At 59.7% G+C, this 15698-nt stretch overlaps 1 protein-coding gene across 5 annotated transcripts; it reads left to right on the top strand.

Moving 5' to 3' along the window:
- Positions 1 to 5976: 5976 nt before the first annotated feature.
- On the top strand, positions 5977 to 15606 carry E4F1 (E4F transcription factor 1). Of its 5 annotated transcripts, none has more exons than XM_070362342.1 (15): positions 5977 to 6418; positions 8672 to 8820; positions 9779 to 9884; positions 11980 to 12051; positions 12176 to 12369; positions 12465 to 12585; positions 12696 to 12848; positions 12939 to 13105; positions 13423 to 13632; positions 13875 to 13983; positions 14100 to 14317; positions 14447 to 14645; positions 14718 to 14860; positions 14930 to 14992; positions 15070 to 15606. In XM_070362342.1, the coding sequence occupies exons 1-15, from the start codon at positions 6262 to 6264 to the stop codon at positions 15424 to 15426; spliced, it is 2418 nt and encodes an 805-aa protein (XP_070218443.1). In that variant the 5' UTR covers positions 5977 to 6261; the 3' UTR covers positions 15427 to 15606. The 5 variants fall into 5 exon arrangements, with proteins under 5 accessions (XP_070218443.1, XP_070218442.1, XP_070218440.1 ...); XM_070362341.1 differs by having other exon boundaries at positions 5978 to 6418; positions 9776 to 9884; positions 13878 to 13983; XM_070362339.1 differs by having other exon boundaries at positions 5978 to 6418; positions 9776 to 9884.
- The last annotated feature ends 92 nt before the right edge of the window (positions 15607 to 15698 follow it).

Here is a 15698-nt window from a genome sequence, read left to right as displayed (position 1 = left end):
CGCCCCGCCCCCGGCGCGCTCATAGGCCCCGCGCCTCGCGCGTGTGGCCCATTGGGCCCCGCCTGCGCCAATCCGCCCCCGCCTCCCGCGGGCTGCGGGAGCGCCGGGCCAACCGTCGCGGTCCGCCGCGGACAGGCGGGCGGCCATTGGCTGGAGCGCCCTAGGCGCCGCGGTGATTGGCTGGCTGGAAGCCAACCGGCATTCTGCGTGGAGCGCTCACTGCGGAAATTCGGCCGAGGAGCCGGAGCGCCGGCGCAGGACGTAAGACTGCTGTTCATTGGCTGCTGCAGGACAGCTCGCCCATTGGAGGCGCTTGGTCAGCCTAGGTGACGGAGGCCCTTAATCAAGTGACCCCCGCGCCGGGCCGGCTGTGATTGGCTGGCTTGTCTCCTATCTTGCAGGCTGGGCGCTCCGCGGGATCGCGGCGGGAGGGGTCTGCTGTCTCCTTGCGGCAGGAGTCACGTCCGCACCTTTGCCGGGTCGGCGCTGGGCGGTGTTCTGCGCCGTGGACGCAGTGTCTGCGCGTTGGCCGATTATGGCCTTTCCTGAGAGGCAGGCCCAGGCTCCTTCCTAACAAGACTTGCGTTCTGGAAGACGTTTCCAGGCCTTTGCAAAATCGCTTTTCCTGTGCTTGGTGGTCATGTGGACGAATAATTTACAGGGCAGTGGGATCAGGGTCTAAGAGAAGGACGTTAGTGCCTAGAACACAGCACTCAGTAACTGGTCGCTCTCATCATTAATACGTATTACTAACTTTTGTGGAGATCAATCCTGAATATTCATTGGAAGGACTGTTGCTGAAGCTGATGCTCCAAAACTGGCCACCTGATGAGAAGAGCTGATTCATTGGAAAAGACTCTGGTGCTGGGAAAGATTGAAGGCAGGACGAGAAGGGGACGAGAAAAGATGAGATGGTTAGATGGCATTACCGATTCAACGGATGTGAATTTGATCAAACTCCGGGACATAGTGAAGGACAGGGAAACCTGGCGTGCTGCAGTCCATGGGGTTGCAAAGAGTCGGACACACACAAAACATTAAGTGCATAAATCTTAAGTGTGCAGCCTGATAGGATTTTAAAGAGTTGGACACAACTGGGCAACTGAACAACAGGCCTGTGTAAACACAGCCGAGATCAAGGTACAGAATATTTCTATCACTCCAGAAACTTCCCTCAAGTCACTATGTGTCCCTAGAGGTTACCCCTCCAACTGCTTTTCTGACTTCTGTCACCAGAGTGAGTCACAGCCTCCTTTGCCTGTCCTGGACTATCTTGCAGGAGCTTGCCCTGTGTACTCCTGGTTATTCCTTCTTTTGGATCAACATAGTATCAATGAAATCCATTCTTCTCAGTGTTGTTGTTGTTTTTTTAATTACCACATGGGTCATTGTAAGAATTTACTCCCCTGTTCCTCACTTGATGGGCATTTGGGTGGCTTCCAGTTTGGGGCCATTGTAAGTAATGCCCCTATGAAGGTTCTTCCTACACGTTCATTTCCCTCATTCCTAGAGGGAAATAGACATAGACCCTCGTTCCTCTTGGGTGGATACTTAGAAGTGGAGTTGCCAGTTCACACAGTAGGTGTGGTTTTCTCAGTACTTTCACTAAGGCCAGGGGGAAGACTAGCAGGTCCCAGCTTCCCAAGCACTTACCCTGTGCCAGGCAATCCAGACCTCCAACTCCCAGTGTGGCAAATCTCTGCTCCTCTCTCGGGTCCCAAGTCTCCATAAAGTCTACTCTGGGGCCCGCCTCACCCTCAAACCCATGAAGTAAAACCAGTAACCTCAGTACCTTAAGGCCCTGCTTGTTCCCCTATGGCCTGTTGTTTGGTCTTGGCTGGTCTGGGAACCGCTGGAGGACAGGGACATGGTATACAGTGTTCCTGCCTGGCGTACCCACTAGCTAGGAGTATCTTGTACCCACTAGCTCCTTCTTTCTGTGTCTTCCCATTCAGTTTAATTGGTGGATCTGACCATGGGAAGAATTGATTTGACAGGAGGTCACAAATCCTGCTTTACCACTCAGAGGCAGTGTGTGTGGTTCACTGGCAGGAGTGGGCTAGAATGCTCTGTCTAGCCAGGGCTGGCTGGCGCAGTACTTGCCTGGCTGCCTTGGTTTACTGGCAGTAAGTGTCTAGGCACTGAGTGCTGCACTACCTTGTCAGAATCACAGGACAACTCCCAGAGGCGGGGATGATTAATGTCCCCATTTATAGATGGGGGACATGAGCCACAGACAGTCACCAACTGGGCAATGCAAAGTTGGGATTAAACTCAGTTGACCCCAAAGCTGAGCTCTGTTTTGTTTAACATCCCCTATAGGGTGTAGGGTCTGAGTTGGCATGGCAGGAGAGGTGGAATGGCCAGTATCAAGAGAGGGGATGGTTATGGACAAGGTCCTGAAGGAGGCTGGAAGGGATGGCACCCTTTACTGGGGAGGACTGTCCCTGGAAGAGGTGCGATGCGTCTGGATGGAAGAGGTGCACAGCATGACGGCTTTGTGTCCCTGACACACAGTAGGTGCTCAGTGTATACCTGCCAATGGACAGTGCCAGGGCCCTCCCAAGTGAGGAAGCTGGACCACAAGCGGAGTGGGGCATGGACTTAGATGGTTCAAGGACATACACTAATCTTCATGGCATTCCATGCATTTAAATTATATTAGAGAACTTCCCTGATGGCCCAGTAGTTAGGAATCCGCCTGCCAATGCAGGAAACACAGGTTTGATCCCTGGTCCAGGAAGATTCCACAAGCTGCGGGGCAACTAAGCCCACATGCCACAACTACTGAGCCCATGTTCCAGAGGCTGAGAGCCGCAACTATGGAAGCCTGTGCACCCTGGAGCCCGTGCTCTGCAACAAGAGAAGCCACCACAAAGAGACGCCTGCACACTGCTGCTAGAGAGTAATCCCTGCTCTTTGCAACTAGAGAAAGTCTGCATGCAGAAATGAAGACCCAGCACAGCCAAAAATAAATAAATGATCTAAATTATATTTGAAACTACCAATAGCCATTAAATCTGTGTTTTCACAGATGTTCTCCTTTCTAATGAGCTAAGCAAAAAAAAGGACTGAAGGGAATTCCCTGGCAGTCCAGCAGTTAGAACTACAAGACTTCGTTGCCAAGGGTGTGGGTTTAATCCCTTGTTGGGGAGTAAAGATCCCACAGTATGCATCTGCGGCCAAAACAAAACAAACAAAAATTCTTTAAAACAAAGAAAAAGGACTGAAGTGGCAAAAAAAAAAAAAAAGGGGGGGGGTGGATGGGGGGAAAGAATGCAACTTAAATACTTCTCAATGTGGGATTGGTTGAGTAAATATAAGTACATCCGAGGACTGGAGATTAGCCGCCATCACAGAGGGTGATGGGTTTCCCTGGTGGCTCTCGGCAAAAGATGTCTGCCAATATAGGAGATGCAGGATTGATCCCTAGGTCAGGAAGATCCCCTGGAGAAGGAAATGGCAACCCACTCAAGTATTCTTGCCTGGAGAATTCCATGGACAGAGGAGCCTGGTAGGCTACAGTACATGGGGTTGCAAAGAGTCAGACAGGACTTAGCAACGAACACTTTCACTTTGGAGGGTGATGGAGTTTTTGTCTGGCTCTGGCCATAGAGAGGCTGGTGTCAACTGTCAAACACACAGTGTGCAGCTGGAGCCCATGTGAGGGCAGGGTGGGAGAGGAGGACACCTGGGGGAAGGGAGACTTTGGGGAAGGGAGAAGCCCTTCCCTGGCCACTCTGCCTTCCAGGGACTTCAGGCCCATCAACTCCTGTGTCTGCTGTCTGCCTAGGCTTCAGCTGAAGCGGGGCTCAGAGCTTACCAGATCGGGATTCCCTTTTCTGACCTCCAGGGAGTAACTAGGTAGGAGCCCTGGCCTCTTGCTGAGAACTGTCACACAGGTTCTGGAGCACGGAGCAGGGCAGGCTGTCGGTCTCCTCTGGGCCAACTCCTCCTCATGTCCACCCACACGCAGGCTGTGCTCTGTCTTTGAAGTCTGCCCCCATTCCATTCCTCTGGGGGTCTCCCTCTACCTCTCTGCTGCTGGCTCTCCCATCACTCCCCAGAACATCCTCGAGAGGTGTCCTGGTCCTTTCTTCCCAGGTGCTTCCCAGATGCCTCCTGCAGCAGAAGCACCCACCTGCTCCTCCTCCTGTTTGTCCCTCTCAGAGACTGTCTTTCTTCCTTGCCCAGCAGTCAGAAGGATCCTTCTGAAACACTGTCACTCCCTCTGCTTAAACCCCTGCAATGGTGAGCAAGCCCCTTGCAGACAGCAGCCCCACTGTTACCCTGGCCTGACCTCTCGGGATCTAACCTGTGTCTCACACATCCCAGCTCCTGCCAGGTGCAGAAGGGTCCTGGGTTCCTGAGCTGGGCAGCCTCAGAATGGAGATGTCTCTGCTGGTGCCCTTCCTGGGACAGAGCTGCCCACTCTCTGCCCAGGCCCTTGTGTCCCTGCTTGGCTTTCCCCAGAGACTGGCATTCCTGGAGGGAGTGGGGCCTGACTCACCTGAGTCTCCAGCACTGAGCTGAGCCACGGAGAGTAACTAAACTGAGACAGCACACCCTCTGGGTTTCTAGCCCACAACTCTGGACAGACCTCTGGCCAGCAGTTAGACCTCTGGCCAGCACTTGGGCAAGTGTTCCGTCAGTTCTGTGCCTTAGTTTCTTCATCTTCAAAATGGGGATGATTGGTATCTTCAATGAGAAAATCCTGTCAAACACTTAGCTTCAAAAAACTACTTAAATACTACCTTAAAAAGTTTTAAAAACTTGTATGCTCATGTTCATAGCACCACCATTTACAATCATAGAAAAGGTGGAAACAACCCAAATAGGCAAAATGAAAATTGGTCTATTCATATAATGGAATATTATTCACCCATCAAAAGAAACGAAGTACTGCTGCATGCTACAACCTGAATGAACCTCAAAAACATCATGCTAAGTAAAGGACACAGGATGCAAAAGATTCTGTTCAGTTCAGTTCAGTCGCTCAGTCGTGTCCGACTCTTTGCGACCCCATGAATCGCAGCACGCCAGGCTTCCCTGTCCATCACCAACTCCCGGAGTTCACTCAAACTCACGTCCATCGAGTTGGTGATGCCATCCAGCCATCTCATCCTCTGTCATCCCCTTTTTCTCCTGCTCCCAATCCCTCCCAGCATCAGAGTCTTTTCCAATGAGTCAACCCTTCGCATGAGGTGGCCAAAGTACTGGAGTTTCAGCTTTAGCATCATTCCTTCCAAGGAACACCCAGGCCTGATCTCCTTTAGAATGGACTGGTTGGATCTCCTTGCAGACCAAGGGACTCTCAAGAGTCTTCTCCAACACCATAGTTCAAAAGCATCAATTCTTTGGCGCTCAGCTTTCTTCACAGTCCAACTCTCACATCCATACATGACCACTGGAAAAACCATAGCCTTGACTAGACTACCATATGTAAAATTCCGATTATACGAAATGTCCAGAAAATGCAAATCCACAGAGAAAGAGGTTTGCTAGGGGCTGAGGGAGGGGACAATGGGGGAGGGGGGTGACTGCCAGTGGGTACAGATTTTATTTTGAAATAAAGACAACGTTCTGGAACTACATGTTGGTGATAGTTGCATAGCGTTGTGAAGGCACTGTCACGCACGGTAAATTTTATGTGTATTTATCACAACTTGAAAACTATGCAAAAGAATGAAAGAGTTAGTGAAGCGATCCCCAATTCGGGTTTTGTTCTTGGACTGAGTCAACCAGTAAGGGAGGCTCTGACATCCGAGGGGGTCAGAGGCGGGCAGCGAGCACCACTCTACCGGTCCGATCTGGGGCAGTGTCCCGGCAGCGGCCCTCTAGAGCTCGAACCCCGGCAGCGGAACGCGCTCAGGGCCAAGCAGGAGGCGCCCCCAAGAGACCTGGCGGTCTCCTCAGGCTCGAGCGCCTAAACGCCGCTCGCGCACCGCAGCCCCAGCATGTCAATTCTCAGGCGTGGCCCCGCCCCTCCCGTCTTTTGGATCCGCCCCTCCGCCTGTCAGTCCTCTGCACCGTAATCACACCTCTCCCGGCAGTTCCGCCGGATGTTCTGTCTCAGCGCTTGGTCCCGCCTCTGAGCCTCCAGGCCACACCCTCGCACGGCGCCCCTCCGCCTGCCCGTCAAACCCGCCCTGGCCCCGCCCCGTCGTCCTCCTCTCGTCTTCTCGCTCTCTCGCCTTGGCGCGGCCCGTTGTTATGACGACACGGTCGTAAATCCGCCATCTTCCTGCGGCGCGTTGCGACATGGAGGGCGCGATGGCAGTGCGGGTGACGGCCGCGCATACGGCAGAAGCCCGGGCCGAAGCCGGGCGGGAAGCGGGCGAGGGCGGGGTCGCGGCGGCGGCGGCGGCCTTGGCCCCTGGTGGCTTTCTCGGCCTCCCGGCGCCCTTCAGCGAGGAAGGTAACTGGGCCGCACGGGGCCGGGCGCGGCCGGGGTGGGGGCGGCTCAGCCTGGCTGGTGGAGGCCCTGACGGCCTGAGCTGCGGGCGCGACACACCCTCCCGGGCCAGCTTCCTTGCAGACCTCGTGGGTCTCCGCGGGACGCCTCAGAGATTTCCACGAGCCCTCTGGTTTCCTCAGGCCCTGGAGGGGCCTCACCCTGCGGTGCGCCGATCACCACCGCCGTGGGCTCCGGCGCCCACCGTGGATACTCACTGGTGTCCGAGTCACACGGGCTGTCAGTGGAGACTTTGGCAATAGGCTCCACCGCCTGCCGGCCCCGCTGTCTCCGCGTCTAGACAGGGCCCGGCCCTCCTCTGCGTCCCCTCCCACCTCACCTGACAGGCCACCAGGGCCCTGGCCGGGGTGTGGCTGAGGCTCCGGGAGGGCGGGGCCTCCAGTCTCTCCCGCACCCACAGGGAGGTGGCAGAGCCCAGTGCTGCAAAGGTGCAGGCCGCCCAGCCCCAGACCTGCCACGTTCTAGCTGTTTGATCCTGCGCAGGTGACCACATACCTCTCTGAGCCTCCATTTCCGCTTACAGAATGGAGACACCGGTGTTGACGATAATGTATGGAGCACTCATCCTGCCTCAGCCTTTTTCATTCTCAAGCCAGCCCTAGAGGCCATTATTGTTATTCCCATTTCGTGGATGAGGAAAATTGAGGTTTAAAGATGTGAAAGTGACCAGGTCACCCAGTTATTTAATACCACGTATTATTTGGATGCCAGGATTGTGTGACCCCTCAACACACTCCCTTAACTTCTGGGGCTCTGTCTTCTGGTAGGATGGTCATGAGACTCAAAGGAGAGCATGCATGTGCATCTCTGAGAGCAGTTCTGGGGACCCATGAGGGCTACATTCACAGGGGCGCTGAGCCAGAATTCTGATCTCTGCCCTCTGAGCCTGTCCCAGGAGACTCTAGACTGGGCCAGGCAGGCAGGGGTTGGCTGGTGATACTGGGATGGTGGTCTTTGTTCCCACGGGGTTTGTATTCTCGGTACATCTTTCCTTGCTCCTTCTTATTCCAGCTTGCGTAGGGGCAGTACCAACCACCGTGGGGTCTCTTTGGAGGTTGCTGTGCCCTGCTGGGCTTGCCCAGGGCTTCCTCTCAGGGTTACAGGGCTGGGAGTGTTCCCCTCTGCGGTGGGGATTCCTTTAATGTCAACACGCTGGTGCCGAGTCAGACTCGGTGAGTGGGCTGGGAGGATTCGGAGGGTGGAGGCACCTGAGTGCTTGGCGGGTGACTGTGGGCCATCTGGGGGTTACCGCCCTTGCCAGGCGGCCTTCTGTGGGCGAGTCTCGGCTGTGGTTTGGCCCTTTGTTCATTAATCCAGCAGGCATCAGCTGGGCTCCTTAGGTGCTCCAGCCTGGGTTTGACCTTGAAGTGGGATTGCACATGAGGTGGTGGGAATGGACAGACTCTTACAAAAGCAGAAGGAACATCTCCCATCCCGGGTGCAAACAGCTGGGTATCTGGGGTAGACCATCAAGTTTAGGTTCTGGCCCTAACACTCACCAGCAGAGTAGCCTTGATCTCAGGTTGTTTTTCCGGAGTGGGCATAGTCATTTCCATTTCTTCAGGGTGCTGGTCGGATTGGGTGATATCCCCAGGGAGGTGCCTGGCACACTGTAGGGAACTCAGGAAGCCAGAAGTCCTCCTGCAGGGACTGGCTGGTCAGCCTCGATGGTGAGGGGCTCAGGGGCAATGGCCCCTGGCCCTGGAATGTGGAGCCCCTCTGGGAAGTACCCCCCAGGCGTCTTCACCAGGGTAGGGAGGTGTTGCCCTCTTGGAACCAGTGAAGCGTCAGGTCAGAGTGAGAAAAGAGCGGGCATGGGTCAGGGCGCCTCACCTCTCCAGTGTTTGCCGGGTGCTGGCCTCTCAGCTGGAGCTGCACACAAACCAAGTCGGCACATTTTACAGATGACGAAACAGACCCAGACACGGCTGCTGAGGTGCCCGAGGGCACATGTGAACCCCGGATCCTCCCCCGTTCCCAAACCAGCATGGCTGAATCCCCCTGCTTCCCAGCTGCCTCTCTGCCCTCCTCTCTGAAGTAGGGGCTTTGGATCCTGTGCCCAAGTGGATGGTCAGGGCTGCCTCCTCCCATATGTGGCTCTCTCTGGGGCAGGCCCCTGGTTCTAATGCCACCCCTGGGTGGGTGTGCCTAGGACCGGAGCCCCCCCCAGTCCCCCTGACTGTGGGCTCCTTGCAGATGAGGACGACGTGCACAGATGCGGCCGCTGCCAGGCAGAGTTCACTGCCCTGGAGGACTTCGTTCAGCACAAGCTCCAGAAGGCCTGCCAGCGGGCGCCTCAGGAGGCCCTGCCCGCCACCCCGGCGGCTGCGCTGCTGGGTCGGGAGGTGAGCACCACCCCCCCCGCCCCCCACCATCGCACACAGGTGTGCATACACATTCCCACCCCTCATCTGAGAGCAGGAGGAGGAGGTGGTGGCGTGGCAGGACACACCTATGCAGCTGGGTCCCTGTGACAAGGGGAGGGCAGAGGGTGGCATCTGGTCCTGGGTGGGGGGTGCTCTGGGCTCCCCTGGTCGGGCCGGGATGCTGGCCTGCTCAGCAGCCTCTGTGTGGAGCCTGCACTTTGGGGCCTGGGGTCTCTCCTTCCTTGAGGCCCATCCTGACTCAGGGACGTCACGATGGCTTTTGTCCTTCTGTCTGCCCTCCTGGCCTATACATGTGGTTTCTGGGGATCCCACAAATGAAGCGTGGCTCTGTTGTAAAAACGGCCACCTTTGTTGCACGCCGTGTGTACCGGAGCTGTGCACACAGTCTTACGAGGCCCATGGCACCCTCGTGGGCTGGGCACTCTTGACATCCTAAGCCTACAGGAGTGGGCGAGGATGCTCCGAGAGAAGTCGGTGCCTCCAGTCACCCCAGGGGGGCCCGAGGATGGGGCCCAGAGTTGTTTTGCTCTGCCCTGTGGTCTTTCCTGCCCCTCCCAGGGGTGTCGTCTTCTTTGGGAGGGTCCCCAGCTCCTTTCCCCTGGGGGCCCTTTCTCCTGACCCCCTGGCTGGGCTGGTGGGTGGAGGTCCTCCCTTCCTCTCTGTAGAGGCTCTGCTGGAGCTTCTGGTCACTTCATCCTGGAGTGCTCCCCGGGCTGCTCAGGGCTTCGTGTGGGGCCCTCGTTGGCCAGAGGCATTGGAGTGATGGGGCTGACCTCTGAGCCCGGGGTGAGGGGTTCAGGCTGGGAGCAGACTGGGAGCAGTGCTCTGCAGGGGAGATGTGAGCCCCCGGGTGAACCCACACCTGATCCCTAGAGCCCTGAAGATGGGTCTCCTCCATCCCCCCGCCCCATAGCAGGTGGCACCAGGAGCAGCCGGCTCAGAGGAGCCCATCACTGTGGCCCACATCGTGGTGGAGGCGGCTGCGCTTGCAGGAGACATTAACCACTCGCCTGACATAGTTGGTAAGCCGGTCTGGCCCCACTGTGGCTGTCCATGCGCAGCTTTCTCAGCACTGACCCAATAGTCGTCCGTGGGCAGGGCTGGGACCTCTGCTGCCCATGCCCGTCTGCTGTCCCGGGAGCGGGGCCTGGCTGAGGAGGAGCTGGGGCCCTGTGCGCGCCTTCCCAGGGCAGGGCCTGCCGGAGGAGCGAGCATTGGGCACCAGGCCCCGCCCTGCCCGGAAAGGGGAGCCAGAGCCTGGCAGCCCTGGGGGACTGCTGGGCCTTGGGGCAGCTTCGCTTTGTGCACAGACCACGAGCTGGCTGCTCTCCCCTGCTGTGTCCCCAGACTCTCTGCCCTGGTCCTTCCAGAATCTTCCCCACTTTTCTGCCAGCCCCCACCCCGGCCCCAGTGCCTGCTCCCCACCCACCGTCAGCTCTGGAGGGTCAGGCTGGGGTGCGTGTGGGCGCCCCAGCTCAGCCCCAACCTGCTGCCTGACCCTGGCTGTCACCTCCCTAGCGCTTCCTCCCTCCAGCAATTCCCACCCTGATTCCCACACGGCTTTGGCTTTTAAGAGCGTGCAATGCCAAGTAAGGCTCTTTGATGGCTTTTTTAAAGCCGAAGTATCTCATTGATGTGCAGGAGGGGAGGGGGCATTGGGAGGTCTGGATAGGGTCACATGCTCCTTTACAGGGGACAGGGAGCGTGCTGCTGGGCCATTCAAAGGGCAGCCTGAGGGGCCCGGTGGCTGGGTGTGAGCGTGGCAGCAGAGAGGCTGGGTTGGCCTGATGCCACTGGAGGTGGGGAAGGGAATGGGCAGGGGCTGTGGCAGTACGCGAGTCGATAGCTGGACAGGAAGGTTTGGGTGACAGGGAGAACTTGGCCTTGGGAAGCCCTGGGGACCAGCTGGGGCAGGAAGAGGGGTGGAGGTGGCCTGGGGGACGGGGACCTCGGAGCAGGCAGCCTCCCTCTCCCCGGGGAGGCCGTGGGACCTGTGCCTGTCTCCATGCTGCGTTTCCCCCAACATTCCTGTGGATGAGGACAGTTGCCTGCCACTCCTCCAGGACAGGAGTGTGGACATGTGGGGCAGGGCTGGGCTCTAGCCCTGATGTGGCATTTGGTTTCTGGGTGGGAGGGTATCATGTGGGGAAACGCGTGCCCTAGATTCAGGTAGCACCTCCAGGCTGGCACCCTGGAGGCCCTGCTTGCCACCCAGCCTCCAGCTGGCCCACCCTATGCTCCAGGGGCTCCTCTCTGGGCACCCCCTGCCTCTCTTGCCCCCAGGAGTTTCCCTTCTGCAGACGTCCTGGGTGGCCCAGATGTCCCCCTGGCTCAGTGATCTGGAGCCCAGGCCAGAGTCCTGAGCCACCAGCTGCTGGCATCATCCCAGGATGGTTCCCAGCCCTCGCGGGGCTGGCGGGTTCACGGGGACCACACAGCTTCCAGATACCCACTCCAGGCCCCCTGCCTCTTCCCTGGGACCAAACTTGCTTTTCATCTCTGGCTCCAGGGCAACCACGATCCCCTTTCTCCAGCCCTTCCGTCTGCTGTGTGACACTCAGACTCAGGTCTGAGCCCGGCTTCTGGGGTGGAGGGAGGCTGTCAGCCCCGCAGGAGTGCCAGATGCCCTAATTGTTTCTGAGTCACGGAGCTTCTGTTCTGTTTTGGAAGAATGGCTTGTCAAAACACGACGCCGGCCTGAGTGAGATGGTTTCTAAGAAGCGGCTTCATAGCCGTTTTCCACACGTCATCTTCCTGAGCAGAAATGGTGAAGTGTGTTTACAGCTTAGTTTTGCACATTGTCACATTTCTTCAACACCCACGGAGCTGCAAAAGCCCAGCTTCCTCGCCCTGACTGTCCCAGGCGTGTCCAGAGCGATCGCTCTCCAGGCGGGTCCCTGGCCTGCCTGCCTTGAAACCCATGCTGGTGGGCAGTCTCAGGGGTGTTTCCTCTTCATGTTAGCAGGAGCCAGGGAGGCAGGCTGGCCTGTCCACTGCCTCTGCGCTGGCGCTCGGCCACCCTTGGGGACAGCAGGGAACCTGTGCATGTCTTGTCCTGCGTGCCTCTTGGCTGGGGGCAGGGCATCTGTGTTCACATCCTGGTTAACTGTGTTCCAGAGGCCTGGAGTTCCTCTGGGCTACCCCGTGGATTCGGAGCATCCCTTCCCGCCATCCCTTCTGGCCGAGCAGGTGACGCGTGCTGGGCTGGGGTCAGTCGAGATGATCCCCCTGACCCCAGCAGGGTCCTCAGGCTCCATCTGAGGGCGGCAGGGCCGGTGGATCCCGGGGCTCAGGCCACTCTCCCTCTCCTCAGGAGGCGGACACATCAAAGAGGTCATCGTGGCCTCAGAGGCAGAGCCGGGGGACAGCGAGATGGCCGAGGGCCCAGGCAGCTCCAGTGAGCGGGGGCCCAGGCTCGCTGCGGAGGGCGAGCAGGCCCAGGTCAAACTGCTGGTGAACAAGGACGGCCGCTACGTGTGCATGCTCTGCCACAAGACCTTCAAGACGGTGAGGCCCCGGGGCCGTGGGTGCTGGTGGGGAGCCGGGCCTCCGGCTCGTCCCTCGCTGGGCGGTGCCTGAGCCTCGCCGCCCCTCCTGCACAGGGCAGCATCCTCAAGGCCCACATGGTCACGCACAGCAGCCGCAAGGACCACGAGTGCAAACTGTGTGGGGCCTCTTTCCGGACCAAAGGCTCACTCATCCGGCACCACCGGAGGCACACAGGTGAGCCGGCCTCAGCTCGCTGCCGCTGGCCCCGGGGGCTCGGCTCCTGGGCTTTGTCGCCCCTGACTCCTGGAGGTGTGAGGCCGGGGCTGACACCGCTCTCTCCGCAGACGAGCGCCCCTATAAGTGTGCCAAGTGTGGGAAGAGCTTCCGGGAGTCGGGGGCACTGACCCGGCACCTGAAGTCTCTCACCCCGTGTACAGAGAAAATCCGCTTCAGCATGAGCAAAGACGTGGTCGTCGGCAAAGAGGACGTGCCTGCAGGTCAGCCAGGGGGCTCCGCGGCTAGCCCTGGTTGCTCGGTACCACCCTGCTCCATGTGTCCTCACAGGCTCTCTTGGTTCTGCCTTAAAGGGTCCGGTGCCTCCACTGTGGGGCCTGTCACCCCGTCGTCGGCAGGTGAGCCCATGGAGACGTCGCCGGTGATTCACCTGGTGACAGATGCCAAGGGCACCGTCATCCATGAAGTCCACGTCCAGATGCAGGAGCTTCCCCTGGGCATGAAGGCCCTCGCCCCGGAGGTGGGGGCAGGTCAGGGGTGGCCCTTGTCTGCTCAGTCTGGGCCCTGTTCTAGGCACCGGCTCCGCTGGGAATGGGACTGACCTGGGCCTGCCTTCCTGGCACTCAGTCTGGTTGCAGGGGAAGGGAGATGAGAGACCAAGGTCGTGGCAGGGAGGGGTGAGGGGGAGTGGGCTGGGGGCCAGGGCAGGTGCGGGGAGCCTTCCCAAGTGAAGGCGCCAGGTGTGCACGGGGCTCTGGGGTGGCCCGCCGTGGAGCTGGCAGGCGGTGCCGAGTGCTGGACCGCCTGGCCAGCCCCCTCCTTCTGCCTCCCCTGCAGCCCACCAGCCCCCAGGAGCTTCCCTGCTCCAGCGAGGGTGGCCGTGAGAACCTTTTGCACCAAGCCATGCAGAACTCTGGCATTGTCCTCGAGCGGGCCCCCGGGGAGGAGGGGGCCCTGGGGCCAGCCACCCCCACCGTGTCCAGTCCCCAGTCGCCAGGAGACGCTGCCCCGGAACTGCCGCTGCTGGAGGTGGAGCAGGCGGAGACGGTAGGTCCCTGCCCCACCGTGGGCTCCTTCTAGTGGGGCTGGACCTGGGGTGCCAAGTCACACGCTAGCCCGGCTGCTGCTGGGTCCCTGGCCGTCCCTGGCAGTGGGAAGCTCCTCACCGTGTGCAGCGACTCGTCCCCTGAACTGCCTACCGCCTCCCAGGGTGGGGGTGCCTCAGTGTGGCCCCGGCCCTACTGATGGGGTGCAGCCATGGGTGCTGGAGGGGTGCTGTGGTCCCCCAGCAGGTGGCCGGTGAGGCCTCGTCTGTGCCCAGGACCCACCCGTGCCCTCAGTGCAGTGAGACCTTCCCAACGGCGGCCACCCTGGAGGCCCACAAAAGAGGCCATGCAGGTGGGTGGCGGGGTGACTGTCCTGGACAGCTGCGGGCGGCAGGCAGGCCGGGTGGCCAGTGGCTAGGGTGGGGCCCTCGGGTGGTGGTCCCAGCCTGACGTGGAGCATGGCCGCAGGGCCGAGGCCCTTCACGTGCCCGCAGTGTGGCAAGGCCTTCCCCAAGGCCTACCTGCTCAAGAAGCACCAGGAGGTGCACGTGCACGAGCGCCGCTTCCGCTGCGGCGACTGCGGGAAGCTCTACAAGACCATCGCCCACGTCCGCGGCCACCGGCGCGTCCACTCGGACGAGCGGCCCTACCCCTGTCCTGAGTGCGGCAAGTGCTACAAGACCAAGGTGGGCCCTGGACCCCTCCCGTGGCTGCCTGCTCCCTGAGCCCGCTCTGTCCCCGGTTCCCTGCCCCCTCGCCCTGGCCTGGGCCTGAGCCGAGGACAGGCCGGCCCTGATGGGGGCCGGTCTCTGCAGAACGCCCAGCAGGTGCACTTCCGGACGCACCTAGAGGAGAAGCCGCATGTGTGCCCGTTCTGCAGCCGCGGCTTCCGGGAGAAGGGCTCGCTGGTGCGGCACGTGCGGCACCACACGGGCGAGAAGCCCTTCAAGTGCTACAAGTGTGGCCGCGGCTTCGCCGAGCACGGCACACTCAACCGGCACCTGCGGACCAAAGGTAGGGTGGGGAGCTGGCAGGCAGGGTGCAGGGGGTGCCCACAACCAGCACTGACTGAGCTCCCCGCCACAGGGGGCTGCCTGTTGGAGGTGGAGGAGCTGCTGGTGTCTGAAGAGAGCCCCACTGCGGCTGCCGCCGTCCTGACCGAGGACCCACACACCGTGTTGGTTGAGTTCTCGTCCGTGGTAGCCGACACGCAGGAGTACATCATAGAGGTGGGCAGGGGCCTGCCGGGCTGGGATGAGGCCTGGGGTGGGCAGGGCTGACCTCTGACCCCCATCCAGGCCACTGCAGATGATGCAGAGACCAGCGAAGCCACGGAGATCATCGAGGGCACCCAGACGGAGGTGAGGGACTGGGGGACGGGCAGAGGGGCGGCCTGGCATGCTCATTGGACTCGGGCTGAGCTGTGGGCCGCCCACAGGTGGACAGTCACATCATGAAGGTGGTGCAGCAGATAGTGCACCAGGCCAGTGCTGGGCACCAGATCATCGTGCAGAACGTGACCATGGACCAGGAGGCGCGGCTGGGCCCAGAGGCGGCTGCAGCCGACACCATCACCATCGCCACCCCCGAGAGCCTGACGGAGCAGGTGGCCATGACGCTGGCCTCGGCCATCAGCGAGGGCACTGTGCTTACGGCCCGCTCGGGCACCAGTGGCGCTGAGCAGGCCACTGTGACCATGGTTTCGTCGGAGGACATTGAGATCCTGGAGCATGCTGGCGAGCTAGTTATCGCCTCCCCGGAGGGCCAGCTTGAGGTGCAGACGGTCATCGTCTAAGCACGGGCACCTGCAGGGGCTGGCAGGCCGGTCTGGGGCAGGAGCTGAGGACCTTGGGTTCCCTGCCTGTACTTGCCTGGCTGAGTACAGGCAAGAGGGGCTTAGAACTCAGACTTTGAGAGGCGATGCAGGAGTGTAAATAGAGTTTTTGGTTGCTTTACAATAAAATGTGAAAATCCACCGCTTGTGATGTTGTGGCATTAGCAGCCTCAGGGGCTGGTGTCTGGCAGTTCCCCCCTGGGGAAGTCCCCGCCTGCCCAGGCCACCCTTGA

Source organism: Bos mutus, chromosome 25 (genome assembly GCF_027580195.1).
Source record: "Bos mutus isolate GX-2022 chromosome 25, NWIPB_WYAK_1.1, whole genome shotgun sequence".
Classification (NCBI taxonomy): Eukaryota; Metazoa; Chordata; class Mammalia; order Artiodactyla; family Bovidae; genus Bos; species Bos mutus.
The sequence above is the reverse complement of the archived record's forward strand: the minus strand, read 5'-3'. Positions and strand labels throughout refer to the sequence as shown.

What these genes read in the sequence shown, in the direction of transcription:
- E4F1 (XM_070362339.1), top strand. Translation starts at nt 6,262, where the DNA reads ATGGAGGGCGCGATGGCAGTGCGGGTGACGGCCGCGCATACGGCAGAA. An exon ending in CCACAAAAGAGGCCATGCAG is followed by an intron (nt 13,984 to 14,099) that starts GTGGGTGGCGGG and finishes GCATGGCCGCAG; the next exon opens with GGCCGAGGCCCTTCACGTGC. An exon ending in TCGAGGGCACCCAGACGGAG is followed by an intron (nt 14,993 to 15,069) that starts GTGAGGGACTGG and finishes GGCCGCCCACAG; the next exon opens with GTGGACAGTCACATCATGAA.